The 23,765-nt window shown below is 38.5% G+C and overlaps 1 protein-coding gene across 1 annotated transcript in view; it reads left to right on the top strand.

Moving 5' to 3' along the window:
* Positions 1 to 23,765, top strand: part of TMOD3 (tropomodulin 3) — a 75,959-nt gene that overhangs the window by 23,451 nt on the left and 28,743 nt on the right. Inside the window, exons 2-3 of the mRNA XM_082734752.1 lie at positions 7,158 to 7,356; positions 12,831 to 12,987. Of these exons, the coding sequence (XP_082590878.1) occupies positions 7,231 to 7,356; positions 12,831 to 12,987 (283 nt within the window). The 5' untranslated portion in view covers positions 7,158 to 7,230. The remainder of the gene's footprint in view (positions 1 to 7,157; positions 7,357 to 12,830; positions 12,988 to 23,765) is intronic.

Genomic DNA, 23,765 nt, shown 5'->3' with positions numbered 1-23,765 from the left:
TTAGCATTGAAATTAATTATATTGGCCATTTTTTCTTACTTAGCATGTGCCACAGTCTGTACTCTATTGAGGATACAGGAGTGAACAAAACAAAGGCTTTGCTTGAATATAATTTAGATTTTAGTGACAGAACACAGTGAATCAATAAATATGTAATGTCAAGTAATAACATAGAGGGAAATACAGGGTAAGAAGAGGTTGCCTGATGCACTGGTGTGGGAGGAGCTGTGGGGTTCATCTTTTGTATATAATAAACAGAGAAGACTTCTCTAATCAGTTGACACTTAAGTGGAGACCTTCTGGAAGTGAGGGAGCAGGTTATTTAGCTGTGTTAGGGAAGAGTGTGCTAGGCAGAAGGAACATTAAGTGCAAAGGCCCTGAGGCAGTATTTGCCCAGTTTGAAATGGTTGAAAATGAGTTGGGGCTTGCAGGGAGATCATGTAGGGCCTTCTAGACCATTTGGCTTTTATTCTCTTATTTTATTTTGTGCCATTAGAAGATTGTGAGCAATAGAATTAACATGATTTGACTAATTATCACATAAAAATCTGTACACAAATGTTCACTGACACTTTATTTGTAATAGTCAAGAACTGGAATCATACCTGATGGCTTTCAGTATCTAAATGGTTAAACTGTAGTACATACATACCATGGAATACAACAAAAGGGAATGAACTGGGACTCCTGGGTGGCTCAGTCGGTTAAGCATCTGCCTTGGGCTCAGGTTCTGGGGTCCTGGGATGGAGTCCCACATCGGGCTCTTGCTCAGCAGGGAGTCTGCTTCTCCCTCTACCTGCTGCTCCCCTGCTTGTGCACATGCGCTCTCTCTCTGGCAAAGAAATAAATAAAATCTTAAAAAAAAAAAAAAAGAATGGGGCACCTGGGTGGCTCAGTGAGTTAAACTTCTGCCTTTGGCTCAGGTCATGATCCCAGGGTCCTGGGATTGATTCCCACATTGGGCTCTCTGCTCAGTAGGGATCCTGCTTCGCCCTCTCTCTGCCTGCTTCTCTGCTTATTTGTGATCTCTGTCTGTCAAATAAATGAATAAAATCTTAAAAAAAAAAAGTCTCTTTAAAAAACAAAAGAATGAACTATTGATACAGCTACTTGGATGAATCTCTAGAGATTTATGTTTAATGATATCAGTTCCTAAAGTTGCATATTATATGATTCTATGTATGTAACACTTTTGAAACCAAATTTTAGAAATAGAGGCAAATCAGTAGTTGACCAGGGCTTAGAGAGAATACAAGTAGAGGGAGGGGAGGGGCAGAGGAAGAGGGAGAAGCAAACTCCCTGCTGAGCAGTGAGCCTAATATAGGGCTTGATCCCAGGACCCCTGCCACCTATGTGATCCTAATGCAAAATATTGGAAAGAAAATAAATTAGAAAGAGTAATTGTGTAACGTTTTTAAAAAATCATGACAAATTATATGCTTGTTTCACTTTTTAGTTTTAGCTCTTTGCAAAAGATTATACCAGAAATGATATTAACAAAGACATGTGCCTTAGTTTAGCATAAAAATATATTTAAAGGCCATAGCGAGCCATTGTTTTATTTAGTAATTTACAGTTGGTTTGTCTTTTTAGTTCATTGGTTAGTATTAAAAAATTTGTCCAAAAATTGTTTGTTCAAAAATTCGTTCAAAAATTGTGAACAGTTCACAGCGTGGATCTCAAAGCCATTATGAAAATGTTAACCAAGAAATTTTTTTTTTTAACCAGACTGAGAAATAGAGGTGTTGCAGGGCCATATTAAACTCTCGGAAAAAATAGGTATAGAACAAAAAAATAATACTAACTATTAACTGAAATTAACATCCCTTAGTGCATCTCTTGTCCTTACCCCTTACAACCAATCTGTGCACAAGTCCTTTTAGTTTGCTTCCAAAATGTGTCACACTTTTATTCACTTCTCTCCATCTCTGCAGCTACAACCCTACAAATATTGTTTCTCACCTAGATAGCAGAGTCCTAGACTGAGAGAGTGGCTAGGGACTTTTTGTTCCCGGCTCAAAAGTCACCTTTCAGAACAGCTTTCTGAACTACTTACAGTAACCTTCCTGATCCTCATCTCCCCTGTAGCAAATTGTCTGGGGGCTTTTCCTTACAGTATTTGTTGTTTTCTGGTATTATCTCTTTCCTTTGTCATTTTTTGTCTGTATGCCACCTTCAAAATGGAGCAAGGAACTTGTCTGTCTTGTATACTGTGCTTGTCCATTGTCTGGAACAAGTCAATTCCTGATAGAGAGGATGCTCAAAATTATTTGTTGAGTGAACAGCACATATACTGGAAAACAAATATTCATCTGGGCTCTTGAGAGAAAACTTTCTGATGTGGTAGGGCACCTTGGTTCAGTACCCAGGGATCCTAGGAGAAGCCAGTGAGGAACAGACACACAGTCTTGAGCCTAGTAAATCTGAACAGTGAGGCTTGGTGCCTCCTGAGGACGAAACTCATTTCTTTACCCAAAAGAAAATAAAATTTTCATCAGGGTTTATATTTAATTACAGAGCTCTGAAAGCTAGATGTGTTTGTTTTAACTGGGGAAGATTAGATAGTGGAGAACTCTGAATATCAAGCCAAAATGGGCTGACACTGAGGGAAGAGAAAGTGAGTAATGCAGAGGCTGCACAGGATTGACAGAAGTATCAAAAACGAATTGTCAGTGCTTTTTGAATTATGGTAAAGAGAGTAGAGTTAGGGAGCCGGAGGGACTCTAGATATCTGGGGGAGGAAGAGGGAACTACTAAAAAGGGCAAAGGGAGGTGATATATGATCCAATTCAGTCAAATTTGGTTTAATTATCTGGCATCAGGTGCTGTCCCTGGTGATGGCAACTCAGAAGAATGAGACATAGGCGGGAATGTCTGCTCTTCGGGGGCTTACAGTGTCTAGCAGGGAAGACAGATGAATGATGACTTCTAATGCAGTGTTATTGTAGGTTTGATAGGAGATAGATACCTTTAGGAGTTGCTGGTCAGCCAGTCTATGCTTAGGATTTCACATGGTGGTCCTCAGCTTTACTTTTATAGAGACCTGATCTCAATCCACCAATAAGTGCCTAATCTCCTAAAAAAGTGACCCATACTAACCACACTCATAAGAGATTGGTACATAAGCCAAAATACCATTTAGTAATTTACAGTGAGGAAAGCTATGTGAATAGCCCAAGTTTTAATAAGAAGATTACTTGGTGAACATGTAGAAGAATAAAGGAAAGTAATTGAGTGATGTAAATGTCAAATGATATCAGGCTTTGGTTGCCTGATGCTGCTTCTCCATACCAGCACTGTAATTGGAATGAGAGCAAGCCAGTCACATCTGTTGGTCAGGATGTCATGACTCCCTTGTGCTCACTGAACGTGGCCAGATCTTGCTTGATGACCCACATTTTCTTTACACCTGCATTCTTACTGGCTTCTTTAGTTATGTTACCACCATTCAGTAGTAAATTATTCTATCTGCTTCTTTGGGAAATAATCTCTTACCATTGTACGTTGATAAATATCAGTTAAACCCTTAAGTCTTGAAGATACTTAGGTACAATCTATGGTTAATATGGAGATATATACAAGGATAATGGCAACATAGATAAGGAACCATTAGGACCAACAATTAGCTAACAGCTAACCTGTTAGCAAGGATGAGCAATGTGAATCATCATGCGCTGAATCTTCTAGGAATGTGAATTGGTAGAACCAGTTTGAAAATAGTTTAACATTACCCAGTGAAGTTGAGTATTACTATACACTTTCCCCAGCAATTCCCATTCCTAGGTTTCAGTAACTTGGAGAAACTCTTGCACATGTATACCAGGAAATAGGTAACGAGATTGTTTATAGCAGAAAAACAGGGGAAAAAGCAAGTTCAGTCAAGTGTTCAGTTATACAATGAAATACTATACAAAAATGAAAATGTAAGAAGTACAGCTCTAAGCATGGACTCAAAAAAAGTTGAGCAAGTCGCTAAAAGATATATGCTGTAGGAGTCATTTGTATAAAGTACAAAAAAAAAGAACAGACCTAAACCTGTTAAGGATGTGTACATGTAATGTAAAGCTATAGGGGAAAGCAAGAGAATGGTTAATTCCAAATGCAGTCCAGTAGCTGCTTCGTTGGGGGAAGGAGATGCAGCTGGAAAGGGGAACATGTGAGTCCTTCTAATGTTCTCTTTCTGAAGCTGGACACTGTGTTTGTGGGTATTTATTTTATTATTCTTTTTTAATTTTGATTTTATTATTCTTTCAGCCATATTATAAACATGCTTTGTGGGACAGAGTTTACTCTGAGATAAAGAGCAATGTGTTAGAGTAAGCTCTTCCGTCATTGCAAGGACTATTGTGTTCCAAACCTATAGAACCTGGGTGACACAACATTGCCTTCGCCTCTAACATTATCTCGTCCATTATAGTGCCGTAGTAGTAGGATGACTATTGAATTTATGGCCTATACTGGAACACTTTTGAAAGTAAAGGGAGCGGATACACAAAATAATTAGTTTTTTTTTTTTTTAATATTTATTGACTAAGAGATTGGCTTTATTATATACTGTAAACCTCAAAAATAAATTCTGTTGAATCACAGTAAAAACTTTTTTATAATGATTGTCTAAGCATTAAAAAACAGTATATGCTAAATAATTACTCTTGGTATGTGCTCATATGCTTTTATCAATTTCTTACCCTTATCTGTCTCAAATACCATGTCATTGGTATTTTTATGAAGGGACTATTTTTTCCAAATGTTCCTAATTTTTCTTTCTTTCTTTTTTTTTTTAAAGATTTTATTTATTTATTTATTTGTCAGAGAGAGAGAGAGAACGAGAGAGCGCACACACAAGCAGGCAGAGTGGCAGGCAGAGGCAGAGAGAGAAGCAGGATCCCTGCTGAGCAAGGAGCCTATGTGGGACTCAATCCCAGTACCCTGGGATCACAACCTTAGCCAAGGGCAGTGGCTTAACCGACTGAGCCACCCAGGCGTCCCCCTAATTTTTCTTTTTACCCCCCAAATTGCCTGCCAGTTTCTTTGAAACTGCATTTGATAGTTAATATATTTGAAAGTACTTATACCTTCTATTAAATCTTCTCTGTAGAGTGTATTATTTTTTTTTAAAGATTTTATTTATTTGTTTGACAGAGAGAGACCATGAGAGAGAGAGAGAGAGAGAGAGAACATAAGCAGTGGGAGTGGGAGAGAGAGAACTAGGCTTCCCTCAGAGCAGGGAGTCCAACGTGGGGCTCCATCCCAGGACCTTGGGATCATGATCAAAGGCAGATGCTTAATAACTGAGCCACTCAGATGCCCAGAGTGTATTTTTTTTAAAAATTTTATTTATTTGTTTGACAGGCAGATTACAAGTAGGCAGAGAGGCAGGCAGAGAGAGAGAGAGGAGGAAGCAGGCTCCCCGCTGAGCAGGGAGCCCAATGCAGGGCTTGATCCCAGGACCCTGGGACCATGACCCAAGCTGAAGGCAGAGGCTTTAACCCACAGTGCCACCCAGGTGCCCCAACAGAGTGTATTATTTTTAATTGAGAAAGATATACCCTGAAGATACCTCATAAGCTTAGTTTCTTAAGTTGGAAGTATCAAGTGGACATTTACCAAACTTAGTAATAACAACAATAATAATAATTTGATTAAAAACAAAAACAAAAAAACAAAAAAATCCAGGATAATTGCTAAACCAAATGAGATGCCTAGTAGAACAGATGGAAGCCAGACCTGTCTCGGGCAGTTACACAAAATGCCTGCAGTTTAACATCTGCATCAGTACAGTTCTGTTAATTTGCTTGTTATTGGACCCAGGTGGCTGCTAGTCAGGTCAGGAGCTGACCCCTACGGTGAACCTTCCTTTCTTCTTAGGGGATGAAAACATGTAAAAGGATCCATAAACTGTTACTGGTTTGAGGAGGAAAATATATTTGTTTAAATATTAGGTTGGGAAAACTTGGGAGAAAGGAGTAGTAAAAGAAATACATCTAGACTTCGAAGTACTGGGTATTTTATAGCCAAGAAAAATTGAGCCAAATTACAGTCTAAGGATTATTCCTTGTTCACATAGGAACTTTTTTTTTTTTTTTTTTAAGATTTTATTTATTTATTTGACAGAGAGAGAGCTCACAAGTAGGCAGAGAGACAGGCAGAGAGAGAGGAGGAAGCAGGCTCCCTGCCGAGCAGAGAACCCGATTCGGGGCTCGATCCCAGGACCCTGGGATCATGACCTGAGCCGAAGGCAGAGGCTTTAACCCACTGAGCCACCCAGGTGCCCCCCACATAGGAACATTTTATGAAACAAATGATCCACATTTACAGCTAGAACTTACAGAAATACTTTATTTTTACTTTGCACATTTTGTGGGATTTATTCAAACTATCTTTCATAGGAACAATTCTGCTGTACGTGGAAAAAGGCTGCTTGTTGAGCTTTACCTCATTTAGGAAAGATTCACACGGTGAAGAAATGCAAAGCTCCTTTCCTATAATGAGACCCTCATGACCACCCTTGCCAGTCAGTGGGTGACATACCCCAGCATGGTTTGGAGTTTTTTATAGAAACATTTTTAAAAAGCTGCATTTTTTCCGTTAAAAGCACCTTTCCAAAAAAAAATTTTAGAACAAAACCCATTTTTTATTTTGTTTCTTTTTTTTTTGTTTTTGTTTTTGTTTTCTAGTGGCAACTGGCCACTCCTTACTGGGGGAGTGTGTTAATATCCCCCCTTATTAATATTGAGTCAGAAGATAGTGTTCTGTACAATTTACAGTAAAACAAATGTGTCTTAAACATAATGTGCTTAAGCAGAGTACTCTGGTAGCAATAATTTGAAAGTCACTGATGGGAAAAATTTTATTTTGGCACACATGAGTTCTTTCCTCCTAAAACTTATGAGAAATTCTAAATTCTACCAAATGGATGTTTTATAGGTTTGAATTTTTATATTCCCTCCTCCTCCTATTTTTCCCAGTTGATTTTGTTTTTCAGCAACAAAAAATAAAAGGTAAGGATATTGAATGATCCATAGACAAGGGTAGTGTGTAATAGATGGCCAAAGAATATACAACAGCTGGAAATTACATTTCATTCAACCTAAAAATAGATCAAAGTAGTGGAGATGACTTAATATTTGAAATGTGTATGTTCTTTCTCTCTATAGTTTTAAGGAAAAGTGGAAATCACTCCTGACTATACTGCATAGCAAAATTTAGTGATTTCCTATACTGCAAATCATGGCACTACCATTCCGGAAGGACTTAGAAAAGTACAAGGATCTAGATGAAGATGAGCTCCTTGGGAATCTATCAGAAACAGAACTGAAACAACTGGAGACTGTTCTGGATGACCTTGACCCTGAGGTAGGTGGTAATGAGATAACTTCAGACCCTTTGAAACTAAATAACTTCCTTTGAGCAGTTATCTTTCTCATGACTTTTCTCTGGCACTCTCCGCCCCCCCCATTCTCTCTTTATCCAGATGAACTTTTTCCCTCTTCTCAGTTCCCCCACTTCTGCCCCCTCAGCTCCACTGACCTACCTGTTCTGAACTACTTTCACCAGCAACCTTATTCTCAAGTTTATGAAGTCGGTCCAGTAAGAAATTTTTTCTCTGGTGCTTAGGTGGTTCTGTTGGTTAAGAGTCTGCCTTCTCCTCAGGTCATGACCCCTGGGTCCTCAGATCAAGCCCCACATCAGCTCCCTGCTCAGTGGGGAATCTTCTCTCTCCTCCTGCTCTTGTGCTCTCGCTTGCTCTCTCTCTTTCTCCCTCTCAAATAATGTCTTAAAAAAAAAAAAAGAAAAAAAATTTTTCTCTCTGGGCAGGGAGGAACATTTTTGAAGCAGATGATTAGCTCTTTGATGTCTGCCAACCTCTGTGCCTCTTCAGAGCTTCTATACTATGATGACCCTGTGTAGTGTCTCTCCAAGGTTCTTTGTGACCTTAAATCTAACTGTACCTTTCTGAAACATGCTGACCAAAGTGAGTAAGTTTCTAGCCCTTAGTAGACTAGATCTAAGTACACAGCAATATTGCAGTCTATGTGGAGCAGATCTGAATATATGTATAAATGTTTTAATTTGCGGAGTGGATGTTATTCGTCTTATAAGTTACACGGGGCTAAGGTAGAGCCCCTTGACTTCTGAACTGTTATTCCCTGGTAGGTATGTGGGGAGGGGGGTAGTCATTGAAGGCAGAGGCCAAAGGTTATGGCTGCTTAACTTGAAGGTAAGGGTTATTTGCTAGGCTTCTTTTTACTACATGTTTCTTTATGTTGAGACATTGATTTTTAGTGCCTTTTAAGAACGAGGCAGAGGTTGTTTTATAAAATTGTTCTTGTTATTACAACACATTTCCTGCTGGCATGTGTTTGAATTTTTATTGAGAATTAACTCTTTTTCTCAGCATTACTTGAGCACTTTAATAATGTACCTATGCAGATCAAAACTCTTAACCGGTGAACTATCCTCTCCCGAGTGTAATAAATACTGCGTTCTGTGGAAAAAAACAAAACAAAACAAAAAAAACTCTTAACCATAATTGTTATCACAAGGAAAAGTTTGTGGTACTCCTGAGTCTAGGGGATAACTCAGGATAACAGTACTGTTTTGATCATGTCACAGCAATATCTTCTACAGGAAGTTCACGCTGTTAGACCTGTTGGAATCAAGTGATTGTACAACTGGCAGGAGCATTAAGTGCTCACCTAGCCCAGTGTTTCTTAACCTTGACACTATTGACATTTGGGGGCTTGAATTATTCTTTGTTATGGCGGTTATCCTGTGTGTTTAAGTTATCCTGTGTCCTGATCTGTACTCACTACATGCCAATAGCACAGTCCCCTGCTTAAAAATGGGCCTGGGACTTTGTTTTAATTAGCTGGGGTAAGATTACAGACATGGAGAAATAGTTTAATTCTTAGTTTCCAAGAGCAGGAAGCACACAGGGCTGCCTGGGAAAGCACCTGGATTGGTCAGGAATCAGAAGCAGCAAGTGGTCCAGAACATTTCTTATGGTTTCCAAGGGAAGGAATGGGTGGGACATGGTTGGCAAGTTTGAGCAAGTTTAGTATTGGATAATTTGAGTAATTTCAGTGGGCTTTGGGCCAGAGGAGTAGTCTCCAGTTGTCTAGTTACCTGATTCTGGATGATTCAGGGTGTGTCTGCAGGGGATATTGGCTTGTTGTGCGAGAGAGAGAGAGAGAAAGGATGTGGTTGGGGTTTGGGCTCTGGATTGGATAGTTTTCATATGGAAAGCACACTGCTGGGTAGGGGCAGGGAGAGTTGTTTGCTATCCCTAGGAATTAGCTAGCCTAGCCCAAGGAGGGATAATCTTTCTAACATTAGCAAGGCCCCCAGAGGCAAAGAATCATGAAATCCAAAAAATTAAAAAACACGATTAATACTTCCTCTCCTTACTTCTGAAAACCAAAAATGTTTCTGGACATTGGCAGTTGTCCCCTGTGGGAGCACCTTGGTTGAGAAACACTGGGTTAGCACTTGCCCTCTGTTTTACAGATGGAAAACAAAAGGTGGGTGACTTGCCTCAGTTTCTGCAGTTAGAGAAAGAACTGAGACCAGATCTCTCATTGCCTCATTGCTCCTGGCAAAGTCTAGTGATCCTTCTGTTCAGCTGCAGTGAGGCGCCTGTTAATGCGTGCTCTGTGCTATACATGTGAAAAAGCCCATGGTTTATATTTTCTTGTTTGCAAAACCGTGGCCTGCTTCTTATATGGGGAGGCTTGAGTTCTAACTTTTAGATGTATTTTTCCAGTTCCCCAACCCCAGTTGCAACTCCCCCAACCTCAGATACTATTAGTTGAAACTAGAAGAACAATGATGTTTATTGACAACATGCCACATGTTGGGTAAAATTCGGGGGAAGAGTGCCAGTGAAAGATGAGGTAAGAAAAGAGAACAAGGGTAGTAGCAGCTACTCCAGGCAGAGAAACCCCCCTGGAACTTACAAAGTCTCAGAAGATAAGGAAGAAAAGAGTGGACAGAGGTTGTATATGGTTCCTTGTTATGTTTTGGAGGGCCACTTTATTTTCCTTATGCTGCATTCAGTATATTTACTTGCCAACTTACTCCATTTTCTCAAAACACCCATCCTCTAAAGATAGCCAGATAGCCAGCTTAGGCAAAAAAAAAAAAAAAAAAAAAAAAAAAAAATTATATATTCCAAGGCTTGGAATATATAATTACAACAACATTCTATGAGGGAGAAACCTGTACTTTTTAGTGGCAATCATTTTAATGAGATCTTTACCTGTTTCTTGAGTGATTATGATCTATTAACTTGACTAAAGTATACTTCCAATAAAGCATGGTTGTTGGGTTTATAGCCTACAAAGTCAGTTACCTGTCATTTATTTTGTGTTCAGAAACTGTATTTAAGGAACCATGATTCCAGCTGACATATCACTTAAAACTTCTTCCATGTTTTGTGTGGGCTTGAGCATACCTGGGAATAGTGCAACTTCCTCACTACCACAGTGAATAGTGCAACTCCCTTACTACCACAGTGAAAGAGCAGTATGCATTATTGACTGGGATGGAGAGTAACTTTAATTAATTTGCCTTAATGAGCATTTTTCCTTAAAAGTATTCTCAGGGGCGCCGGGGTGGCTCAGTCAGATGAGCATCTGCCCTTGGCTCAGGTCATGATCTTGAGGTCCTGGGATGGAGCCCCACATCAGACTCCTTGCTCAGTGGGTAGTCTGCTTCTCAATCTCCCTCTCCCCCGTTTGTGCTCTCTCTTTCTTTATAAAAAATAATTCTTAAAATAAATAAATGAATAAAAGTATTCTCAAATCTTTATTCAGTAAATATTTGGGGGAGCAACTAATAGATTCTGGTACCTGCTAGGCTTAGGAATATAAGAGTAAGCAAAACAAATGGGTCTTTGCCCTCATGATGCAGGCTGGGAGGAATGGGAGGGGGTAGGCATTAATTGAATAATCATGCCATATTAATATAAGAGCATATAATGGTAGGTCAGGAAAAACTTCCTTTGGGGAAATGGAGCTGCAGTCTTAAAAACGAGTAGTAAGGGGCGCCTATGTGGCTCAATTAAGTGTCTGCCTTTGACTCATGTTATGATCCCCTGGTTCTGGGATCAAGCCCCAAGTCAGGCACCCTGCTCAGCGGGGAGTGTGCTTGTCTCTCTCATCAGACTCTCCCTCCTGCTGATGTTCTTGCTCTCTCTCAAATGAATAAATACAAAAATCTTTTTCAAAAATGAGTAGCAGAAAATGGTGGACAGAGCATTCTAGAGAAGGCTTCTGGTAGAAGGAAGTATGTCACAAACACAGGGGAGGAACAAGGGCTAGAGTGGCTAGAATGGGGAGGATATGTGAGGTGAGGCTAGAGAAACATCATGGAGTGTGAGAGTGAGGTATGAAGACTATCAGACAACTGATCTGGGGAGACCATTTAAGAAGCTAAGGTAATATTCCATGCCAGCTTGATCATAGCTTGAATCAAAATAATGGTGTTGGAGATAGAGGAAGGTAAACAGATGAATAAGCTTTTTAGGAAGTAAAAATGGGTAGAACTTGATGGTTCATTGGGAGTAGATTCTTCAAGTGTAGCTCTCTTTTTCGAAGTTGGTAGGTAGAAATCTTGTTTGTTTATTTATGTTCTCGTATACAATTTTGTGTTACAAAACGTTTTTAGTGTAGGGTTAGGAACAGACCTTCTTTGTGTTTCATATTTATAGGTGAACTTTCGGTGTAATGCCTACCATTAGAGGAGAACACAAAGGTGGATTTTATGACAATTACTATGGATCTCAGCAAATGGCCATAATTGAAGTGCTATATTTTCTAGTTATAAAATGTACATTCCCTATTATTATCTATGTAAGATCTCCCTTTATAATGAAAATTATAACATCCATGAGATTCAGCATTATTACCAACTTTGGGATGTGTTACAAAAGAAGATGGCCCTTTTGTATGACTTCTCAGGCTGCCTTCCATTTCCAAAGCAAAGGAATATCTAGGAATAGTGAGACAAAGCAATATTACCACTTTGCCTTTCACTGAGCAAAAGAATGGAGCTCATGTTTTCTAAACACCACTTTTTATTCCTGGACTTAGTAAAAATTCAGAAAATTTTCTTGTAAGAGACAACTTTAGTCTATCATCTACCCCCCTTCCCCACTCTGAGTCCCTCCATGCACTCAAAAAGACTGTACCCACAGGGAAACCCGGGGATGTAGCTCTTGATATGACTCCTGAGCTGTGCCTTAGTGCATGAGTAGCAATGACGGTGATTGCTGCAAATACATCCTAGTACTGATGTGTACATACATGCATGAAGAAGTTGAACCTTTCACATTGTGTTTGGACACAAACATGTGAACATTAATGTCCTGATAGCTTACTATACAGCATACATGGTTTTATACAAAAAAGTCTTTACTGTGAAATAGTAATCTATGAAGGAATACGATGTATAAATCATTTAAAATTCTTCTGTAATAGAATTATTTTCCATATATGCATATATGCTGAGCAGTTATTAGTCATTAAGAAAACTTTTTTTAAAATTACCATTTAGGACATTTAAAAAATAAAGGGTGTTTCCTTCTAGTAGAGTACTTCTGAAGAAAATGTGTATGTGCTTATTTTAATAACGTGATTGAATTCTACCTAATGAAGAAAAACTTTGTGTGAGACACTTTTACATTGCTACCCTAAAATCCTCTAACAAGGTGTTTAATATCTGTATCACATTCCAGTCTGTAATTCTTTCTTAAATGGGTACTCTGTGGAAGCATATAATATTGGCATTCTTGGTGGTCATAATGGCTGATTCGTTCTCTTTGGCAGAATGCCCTCCTGCCTGCAGGGTTCCGGCAGAAGAACCAGACGTCAAAGTCCGCCACAGGGCCATTTGATAGAGAACACCTCCTTTCATACCTGGAAAAGGAAGCATTGGAGCATAAGGACAGGGAAGACTATGTGCCCTACACTGGAGAAAAAAAAGGTAAACACAGAACTTTGAAGTCATTTTTTGGTAGCACTTGATTTTTCTTTTTATAGGTAGGTAAGTCTGGAGAAGTAATATTTGTAGAGATGCATCATTAGTAGCTTTAAAGATGGGACACTGTTGACTGTTGACTTAAAAACTTGTTAGGTAATTTGGCGCTTCATTTGCATTTTTCATCAACTTGGCCAGTAAGTTCCTTTTTAATTATTTGTGAGATTTTATAATACAGTGATTTTATATAGCACTCTAGTTCTCTACTGTAACAAATTTAAAAGTGTGCTGAGGTAAAATTTTAAATTCAGTAGTGTATTGCAGAATGCAAATGATGACAAAACACTTCTCTGTTCCAACTCCTCTCTCTAAGGAGACGTGCCTTCAAATAATTCAGGTCATATTTTCTTTTTCTTTTTTTTTTTTTTAAGATTTTATTAATTTATATGACAGTAGAGATCACAAGTAGGCCGAGAGGCAGGCAGAGACAGGAAGGGAATTAGGCTCCCTGCTAAGCAGAGAACCCGATGCAGGGCTGGATCCCAGGACCCTGAGATCAAGACCTGAGCTGAAGGCAGAGGCTTTAACTCACTGAGCCACCCAGGCACCCCAGGCCATATTTTCAAAGACCCTTTTTAAAGAATATCCTACAGACTTCCTTAGTAATTCATAGCTATAATTGTCATTGCTTCATAACCGTTACTTTCAGGGAAGTTTTCTAGTCCAGTTCCCTCCCACTGCAGAGTTGGACCTTGGGCAAACCAACTGGAGACCGAGTACAGATATATATCTTAAAGTTCTCCTATAACACAATGTAAAGTAGGTTAAGTTTCTCCACTTTCAATACAGATTGGCTTAAGAAGCCACAGTGTACTTGCACTCTCTTGTTGAGGGTGTGAAACATTAGGGAATGATGGCAGCAGTTGCAAGATCTGAAGATGAGCTCTTCCAGGGACTGTTTTTACATCTGAATCCTTAGTAGTCCAGACCAGAAAAAGGATAAGAGCATAGTGCTTTCTCCTGGTTAGGCTTTAGCGGTTAACTTAGGAAGGAAGCCCTTCTCAAAAATTAGTCTGTTACATGGCTACCCTTTAGTGGCAGGGGAGGCTGGAAAATTCATTTTAGCATTCTGGTCTCTGTAATAGCAAAAGGCTAGCAAGTGACCTTTGAGTAGGTAATTCATGAGGTCTGCATTAAGCCTTTTAAAAAATTATCTGTCATCCTCATTTCCTCTGCTCTTTCACTAGACCCCACTTCCCCCTTATCTATAATTCAATACACTACTTAGCTATTTGTATTAGAGTTCCCCAGAGAAATAGAAGCAGAACCAGAAGCCTGTGTTGAGGAGAGGATGAGATTTATTGTAAGGAATTGGCTTGTGTGATTATGGAGGCTTATTAAATCTGAAATCTGTAGGATAGGCCAGCAGGGTGGAGACCTAGGGAAGAGTTGCAGTTCAAGTCCAAAGGTAGTCTGCCAGCACAATTCCTTCTTCTCAGAGGAGATCAGTCTTTGTTCTGTTCAGGTCTTCAGCTGATTGGATGAGGCCCACCACATATGACTTTACTCAAAGTCCACTGATTTAAATGTCAGTCTCATCTACAATACACCTTCCCTGAAACACCCAGAATAATATTTGACCAATTATCTGGGCACTGTGCCGAACCACATTAGCTCATAAAGTTAACCATGTTATTACTGTTCAAGATGAGAGTGTTTTGTCCCTCAGATATTTAGGGCCAGAAAAAAGGATTAAGAACCAATTAATGCATAGTTTGAAGTATGGAGAATCACAGAGATGAGTAAAAGCATCAGTTCTTTGTGTTTTTTACAGAAACAACTATTGGATATATTTTCATCTGAACAGCCGTACCTACAATAACACAGTATTGATTACCTTTAACTATTATGTGTGTTTCAAGTAAACTCAAGGGGTATAGTTATGGAGATAGAAGTAGAGGAAAAGATGTGAGAAAAATATATGTCAGAAAAAAATGTGGAATTTGAGGACAAGAAGAGAAAATAAGAGATGTGAAAGAGCTGAGTTTGTCCTGAGCTGACCCAGGAAGCTTTCCATTATGCTCTTGTTTCATAATCTCCAGTTGCCTAGGGAAAGATCTTGGAGGATTAGAGGATGTAGGAAAGAAGGTAGAGAAGAGTTGTGGAAAACAAAAAAATATCAGAGGGGAGAAATGATAGAGGTGAGGAATATGAGTGACAAGTCAAAGAACACTATCTTCAACTGGAGTGTAGTAACTTTTGTTTCCTTTTTAACTTTTTAAAATTTTATCTTATTAGATTTTGGATAGGTATGAAATAAACAAATAGTTGGGTTAAAAAGCAGGTAATTTTGCATTCATAATCCGTGGGGGGTTTTTTGGTTTTTTTTGTTTGTTTTTTAGGATTTTTGAGAGAGAGAGAAAGTGCATGTGTTCTCATGCATGCACGTACTCATACATGTGAGGGGAGAGGGAGAATCTCAGGCAGACTTGCTGATGGCTCAGAATCTGAAGCAGAGCTCAATCTCATGACTCTTATATAATGCCCTGAGCCAAACTTAAGAGACACCTAACCAACTGAGCCACCCAGGTGCCCCTTAGTGTTTTCTTTTTATAATACATTGAGTATTTGGGGGGCATCTGGGTGGCTTATTCTTTTAGGGTCTGACTTCAGCTCGTGTCATGACCTCAGGGTCCTGGGATCAAGTCCTGTGTTGGGCTCTGTGTGCCATAAGGAGTCTGCTTGTCCCTCTCTCCCTACCCCACTCACGCTTGCTCACTCATCCTCTGTCTCAAATAAATACACAAGTATTTTTATTGTTTCTTCTAGCTGTGTATGTTTGTTAAATACTGTTTATGGGCAGCTATGATCAGTGGCTAAGACTGGCATTTTTAAAAATAATGAACTTTATTTTGAAGCATAACATTCTTAAAAGCAAATGCACAAATCAGAAGGATATAGCTCAGTGGATTATATAGTGAGCACCTGCATAGCCGTGTAGTCACTACCTGGCTTCTTCCTACTCACTTTTCCCTTCTGAGAAGTAATCATCATCTGAGCTTCTAATACAGTAAATTAGTTCTGCCTATTTTGAAAATTTCTGTAAAAGGAACCATACAGTCTGAGTATCTGCTTTGCCTACTATCAGCAGTCCCACTGATGGAAGCAAATGCCACCACCCTAGATGGGGTGGGTCAAGCCATAAAAGCCTTACAGTGCCTTAGACCCCAAGAGGCACAAACTTGTCTTCAGCAATTGGGAAACTTTGGTTGTAGAGCTCTACTTTGAACTACACCTCAAAGCCAGCTCTCGTGTTCTCAAATCCAGCCTCGACTCCAGCCTTCAGTCAGTTAGCTTTGCTTATCCTTTGTCACTAATATGTCTTCCTTTCTTTGGGTCTCATTCTCAAGCTCTTGATCACATTCCGGAAGATTCTGACAATAATTCACCCATAGCTTATTAGCATACCTCCCAGTTGAGCTAAATGTGAATCCCCTCTTTAGCTCTGAAAATCCCAAAGCTTGTTTTTTTGTTTTTTTGTTTTTTTGTTTTTTCAGTGACTCTCCTATGACTTTTTACCCTGAACACCTTCATTGAGCCCCAAATTTCTTAACTTACTACACAGGAGATAGACTTTCAGATCGAGGATGCATTTTAGGTGGTAGAGGTTCTCCTAGTTCTTTGTAAAAAAGTTGGTAAACCTGTTAAGAAACAAAAGCATGCACTTTTTTGGTGTACTTGGACTCGTTAGAACTTATAAGATGTGCCATTCATCTCTCAGGATGACATGTTGCAGAGTTGAGTGCCAGTGACAGGTGCCAGGGCATGTTTTAGCAAAGTCACTTAGCATCAGGTTTTATCAGTCACTCAGCACCAAAATCATATAGTGATCTCACATTGTAAATTATTGTCACATGGTTAACATTGTCAAAAAAATTATTACTCAGTTTTTTGTATTTTATTTTTTAAGTAGTCTCCACACCCAGCATGGAGTCCATTGTGGGGCTTGAACTCATGTGAGATTAAAACCTGAGCTGAGATCAAGAGTCTGATGCTTAACTCCCTGAGCCACCCAAGAGTCCCATCAGGTTTTTTTTTTTTTTAGGCCAAGAATAGGGAACCACTAAAATGATTATCCAGTCATTAAAGTTAACTACTTTTTCATACTCTGAGATTAATTAAATGATTAATTATACTTATTGTTCACCTAAAAGACACACCTTCTTTGTGGAGCTAAAATTACACAGGATTGGTGTGACAGAAGGGAATCTGTAAAACTGAAAATTGGACATTTTGGGATTTTTTTCTTTTGGCCATGAACAAAAACTATACTCACGCCAAATTTTGTCTTTCTAGACCACCTCAAGATGTTTTAAAAAGACATGACAGACTAAGAAGGACACTTGAGAGTTGGATTTATAGATAAACAAGTAATTGCATTTTGTGATCTGTGAAATGATTATGATTGTCTATTTTACAGAATTTAAAGTGTATGTCAACATCTGTGAAGGGGGAATTAATCCTCATGAAGTGAAGTTCAAGGCATTTTGTCTTAGGTGCATTTGGGGAACATTTTGTCCAACACTAGTAAATGTTCTGCTTTTAATACTGTAGTTTATTAGCAAAAAGAAGGTAAGGCATAGCTGACGAAAAATGTATTAAAGATTGCTTTTAAGTGCATCACGTATAGTAGAATTCACAGGATGCATCTGTCAAGTTCATCGAAGTCAAATAAGCTCTTGGTGGGCCTCATATGGTATCAAGAGTCTGGGCAAGTATTAAAGAAAAAGGTCTTTCTTAGGAGTCTACTGTTTTCAAAATGTTGAGAAATTAAGTATGTAAGAAAGTCAAAACAACATAATTCCAACATACATCCCTTGTATTTGAAAATAAAATATTAAAATATTTGGGAGCTTTTTACCCTTTTTCCTTGAAATTTTACAGAATATGTAACTGCAGTAGAGACCAAGACAAGGGTGAAGGAGAGCATTCATCCAAGTTCTTTCTTCCTCTTGAGAATGGTGAAAACGCACAGTGCTGACTTTAGCTGGTGATTGTTTCCCACCGTATTTTTATATATCTTGAATATTCTCTCTCTGAGAGAGAAGGCATAGATCCTTGCCATGAATTTGACACTTGGAGAAATAATTTGCCCTACTCTTTAATATTTTTTACTGCCTTTCATTTTGCTTTTCGTTGCCAGGAGTCTTCCTCTGCATTTCTGATATCACACTTCACCCTTAACCTAGCCTAAGTTTTCCCCTCCGAGCATCCCTTATTTCACTGAAAGACGGGAGCCAGGCTGCGTGCACTGGCTATCCACTATATCCACTACTGCATCTACTATACTCAGGTGCACCAGAGAGTTCCTTTTGAGCCACTGGCTCACCCACATGGGGCTCCTCCCTTCCTTGCCAAGCCTCTTGTTTTCCCTGTTGGCCCTCAGAGTAGAGTCATTTATGCCTTTTCCCACGCCCCCCTGCCCCTCCCTGTGAAGAAAATGCCCTTGGGTTTCTTTCCCATAAATCCTATAGGCCCTACCTTACCCTGCTTATTACTGAAGGCAAATTTAACCAGATTATTTTAAACTAAAAACTTCTCATACCCTTTCCAAGTTAATTATTCACAATTACATTGGCTTTCCGGAAAACTTAACTGTATTCACTCTTACACTAAAGGAAGCTTCCCCCACCTTGCTGAATACATGATTTCTTTTGAGAAAAGGCAGGCCTCATCCCTTAGTAAACCAGAAAGATCGTGATTATAACCTGCCTAAATCAGCAAGATTATGTAACTGCCAGTGGGCAGTTGGTTTTCACTAAATTCAAGATGTAGATGGGATCTTATTTTTCTGTTCATGTCTTATGAGTCTAAATGTACCTTATATGGACCTCCAAAAAGTGGTTTTCTCTGGCACTGAAGCTGGTGTTTGAAATGAGCTCTTTAAGTTAGCACTGTAGATGCTGGGGTCTCCTTTTCAGACCTCTCACTGTGTCTTTTCAACAATTCACTCACTAGCTCTTTGGGGTAAGGAGTTAACCAGATGGCCCATTCATCATTCATGTTAAGACCTCGTTTTATGGGAAAACTTTGCCTAGATAACCATATCCAGGGCCTGGATATTCCTTTCTAACATTTTTTATATGATTTACATTCTTTTCAATACTAGTATTAATTATTCTGGAATCATATATAGTGAGGCTCTCCTACTAGTTTCTGTTTAGGATTGGCAAATGCTCTTGTTGCATTGACCATTTGTCATTATAAAGTGATCTTCTTTGCCCCTGGTAAAATATTCTTTTTTTTTTTTTTTTTTTTTTTTTTGTAAAATATTCTTTACTCTGAAATCACACTGTCTAATATTAATATAGCCAATCTTTTAATTAGTGGTAGGATGTTATATCTTTTTTGTTGTCCCATCAGTTCTTCTCTTTTTCCTTTTTCTTTCGTATCTTCCATGTCTCTATTTAACTTTAGAACCCATGAAATAGAATAGCTTTTAATATCCTTACTTGCTAATTTTACATCTGCCATTGCTCAGTTATGATGGACTATTTTTTCTTCCTTACGGATCGAATTTTCCTGCTTACCATAGTGGTCATTTTTTTAATTTTATTGGATTCAGACATGAATTTTAACTTGTTGGGTGCTAGATATTTTGGTATCCCTGTAAATATCCTTGAGTTTCATTCTGGAACATGATTAAGTGACTTAGAAACAGTTTGATTTTTAGTGTCTTATTTTTACGATTTGTTGGGTGGGACTGGAGCAGTGATCATTCTAGGGCTAATTTTTGCTCCACTAGGCAAGACCCTTCTGAGTTCCCTCCCCAGGGCCCTGTGATTTATGAGGTTTTGCAGTCTGGCTGCTGGGAACAGGTCTTACTCCCAGCTCTGCATGAGCACAGGCACTATTACCTGGCATCTTCTCAGGTGTGTTTTCCTTGGCCCCAGGTAGTTTCCTCACACATGTGCCCAGTAGTACTCTGTTGAGGATGAAAAGGTAGCTCTCTGTAGAGCTCCAGAACTCCAGAGTTTCATCTCTGTAACTCTGTCCTCTCTGGTGTGCTGTTCTGCAGATGCCAGCTGATTTGGTCTTCTGTCAGCTCTGGCTCCTAGTTCAGAACATTTCCCAGGCCCTGCCTGGGTTCCCATTCCCTTGTGCTGTGGCTGGACACTTTTCTCTAGGCAGGAAGCTACGCGGTCAGAGGGCTCGCTTTGTTTCTCATCTCTCAGGGATCACTGTCCTAAGTTCCCTGATGATTATTAGTGTCTTGAAAACTTTCGTATGGTTTGTCCATTTTTGGGCTTCAGGCATATGGGTAAATCCTGTCTTTATTATTTCACTTTGGTCAGAAGTAGAAGTCTCCAGAATCATCTCTCCACAAAGTAAAGATCTCTTACTTTCCTTATAGTGTCTTCTAGCTCATTATCTAGTATGCACAAACTCACTAAACATTTGTTGAATAAATGAGCCTTTATTGGTGATCATATTACAGTATTAAGCAGCTATCATGTGTCATTGGCAAAAATGCCTTTTCAGGATTAAAGATCCTTTATTCTTTAGTTTGGTTGATTGGAGGTTGGTGTGCATCTGGTCAAAAGGCATATCCCAAAGCCCCTTGGACATCAGAGTGGCCTAATTACCTCGTTTCTGTTTTGGAACAGGTAGCTTACAAACAAGCAAACAGTAAAATTAGCTAGGGCCTTCCACCTCTGTAGAAATGAAATAAATAAGAGCCATCTCTGTTTCTTGTTACTATACCTTTTATATATATGCTCAGCAAGGCTGAAGCTATGACTAAGATAATTCTTAGCATTTGTGGTAGCTGTAACTTGGTATCATAGCAAAAGAGATGAGGACTAGTGAAGAAAAGTCTGGCAATAAAATTGTTAACATGATTAGCAATATCTCTTACTGATTTTGTGACAATAACAAGAATCTTGGCAAGGTTTTCCTTCCCTACTGCCCCCCTTGGCACAAACAGGAGTTTGGCTCAGTGCCATGCATTTCAATTGCTATTATATGAATTCTTATCTTGGTTTCTTTTATTTCCTTAGCTGTCATTGGTAGTTGCGTAAACATTACTGAACTATTTTAATATTCTTAGCAACCAGGAGTCATAGCCCTGTTTTTGTTTGTTTTGTTCCATTTGAGGCGGGCGGAGGGGGAACATGTCATATCATACTTGTCTGACAGATTTTTTTCTGATCTAGTGATTGTTTATTATTTTGCTTCAATATAAAGAATTATAGTTTCAGTTTTTTAAAAAATTCCAGTTTCGGACTTTGCTATGTTAAACAAGGAAATTAATGTCACTTAGATTGAGTGCTGTCTACTGAAGGACAAAAATGAGCAGTTATTTCCTCACACATTTATGTTATTTCAAATAAATGCACATATTTAAAGTTAGAAGTCAGGGCTTTTTGACCATAGTTTAAGGAGATGGAAGTTAAATTAGACTAGTCCAGGGTAACTCATCCTATTCTTTTCAGAACTCTAATTATACGGATTAGTAGTTATTAATTTGAGTAGGTAATTGTCGGAATCACCTAGGGAGCTTTTTTAAAAATAACCATGCCTAGCCTAGTTCCATTCTTGAGTTTAAGAACCACTAACAAAGATACCTGGGACTATATAGTTTTCAGTCTTCTTGGTTTGTTAGTTTGTTTTGGAAAACTCCATCTCTGTCTCTATCACACACACATATATGCAAGAAATCCCAAGAGAAATATAAGAATATTAAGAATAAGAATGTATAAATAAAGAATTAATGTGTATCTATTATGTTTGTTATATACCACTTCCTTTATATATGTTAAGTCATTTTACCAGAATGAGATGGAGATTTCTTTAAAGAAATAATCTGTTTTGAAAAAACACAAAAGAATCAAGATGATCATACTAAAGTATGATACTAATAAGCTTAATAGTTTTATGTAAAAGCAGTACCAAATTTGTGGTGCATTTCCATACTGTCTGCAAAAACACCCCCATACAAAACACCTCTGCATCTAACAGAAGCCTAACATTTCACTCATCCTGTGAGATAGTGAGGGCACAAATCAAACTAACCATTATAAAGGTCTGTTATATTTGTTGATGTCTCATAGTCATTAAGATTTTTAGCTTAAATCTAACTGATAAAAGACTTAATTAGGGCACACGTTTAGAAAGGCATTTTCTGTTATATGGGATCAGTCTAGCATTTTGCTAATGATATATTTCTCAGAAAACAGCTGGTTTTGGTTAAGAAGCCCAAACCTGCTGTCTCACTTAATATATCCTAGAACATTATCTTTTTTCTTTACATTTTAGGGGGCGAATATAAATTCACTTTGGAAGACAGAAAACCTATATTTGATATATCAGTGCCTTCGTGGTTTTTTGAAATCTTTATTAAGATGCAGTCCACACCATAACACTACCCGTTTGGAGTATACAATTTAATGGTTTTTAGTATATTGCAGAGTTGTGCAACTGTCACCACAGTCTTCAGGTTAGAACATCTTCATCACCCAAAAACAAATAATGTACCTACCCATTAGCAGTCAGTCTCACTCACTCACTGGCAGTCAATTTCTCACTCTATTTCTAGCCCTAGGAAACCACTGATCTACTTTCTGTCTCTTTAAATTTGCCTGTCTGGACATTTTGTATAAATAGAATCATGCAATCTGTATTTATGATGAGCTTTTTTCATTTAGCAAAATATTTGGGGGTTTCACCCCTGTTGTGGCATGTATCAGTGCTTTGTTTCTTTTTATGGCTGAATCATATGTCATTGTATGAATAAATGTCATCAGTTGATGGACATTTGGATTGTTTCACTTTTTAGCTATTATGGATAATGCTGTGAATATCTGTGTACAAGTTGTTGTGTAGACACATGTTTTCATTTCTCTTAGGTGTATGCTTAGGAATAGAATTACTGGGTCATATGTTAACTATGTTTAACAATTGAAGAGCTGCCAAACTGTTCCAAAGTGGCTGCACCATTTTATATTCCCATCAGCAATATATTACGGTTCCAGTTTCTCCACATCCTCGTCACTTGTCTGTCCTTCTGATTGTAGTCATGCTAGTAGGTGTGAAGTGATAATGTGTTGTGGTTTTGATTTGCATTTCTCCAATGACTAATGACATTGAACATTTTTTTTTCATGTGCTGTTAGACATCTGTGTATCTTCTTTGGAGAAATGTCTGTTCAAATCTTTTGCCCATTTTGAAATTAGGTTTTTAAAAATTATTTTGCTAGGTCCTTTGAGGACAGAGAAACAAAAGCAAAAATAAAGTATTGGGACTGCATCAAAATAAAAAGCTTCTGCACAAAAAGAACAACATAATTAAAAGGCAACCTACTGAATGGGAGAAGATATTTGCAAATGATCTATCTGATGAAGGGTTAGTATCCAAAGTATAGAAATAACTCACACATCTGCAGTCAGATGCTCTACCACTGAGCTATACCCCCTAACTCACACATCTGAACACCCCAAAACCAAACACTTACTTAGAAAATGGGCAGAAGACATGAACAGACATTTCTTCAAAGAAGACGTATAGATGGCCAACAAACACATGAAAACATGCTCAACATAACTCATCATCAGGGAAATGCAAATTAAAACTACAGTTTTATCACCTCATACCTGTCAGAATGGCTAAAATCAAAAACACAAGACTCAAGTGTTGGCAAGGATGTGGAGAAAAAGGAACCATCTTGCACTGTTGGTGGGAATGCAAACTGGTGTAGCATTATGAGTATAAGGGTTCCTCAAAAA

This window comes from Mustela nivalis, assembly GCF_964662115.1.
Source record: "Mustela nivalis genome assembly, chromosome: 6".
In the NCBI taxonomy this organism is placed as follows: domain Eukaryota; kingdom Metazoa; phylum Chordata; class Mammalia; order Carnivora; family Mustelidae; genus Mustela; species Mustela nivalis.
This window is presented reverse-complemented; position numbering and strand designations above follow the sequence as displayed.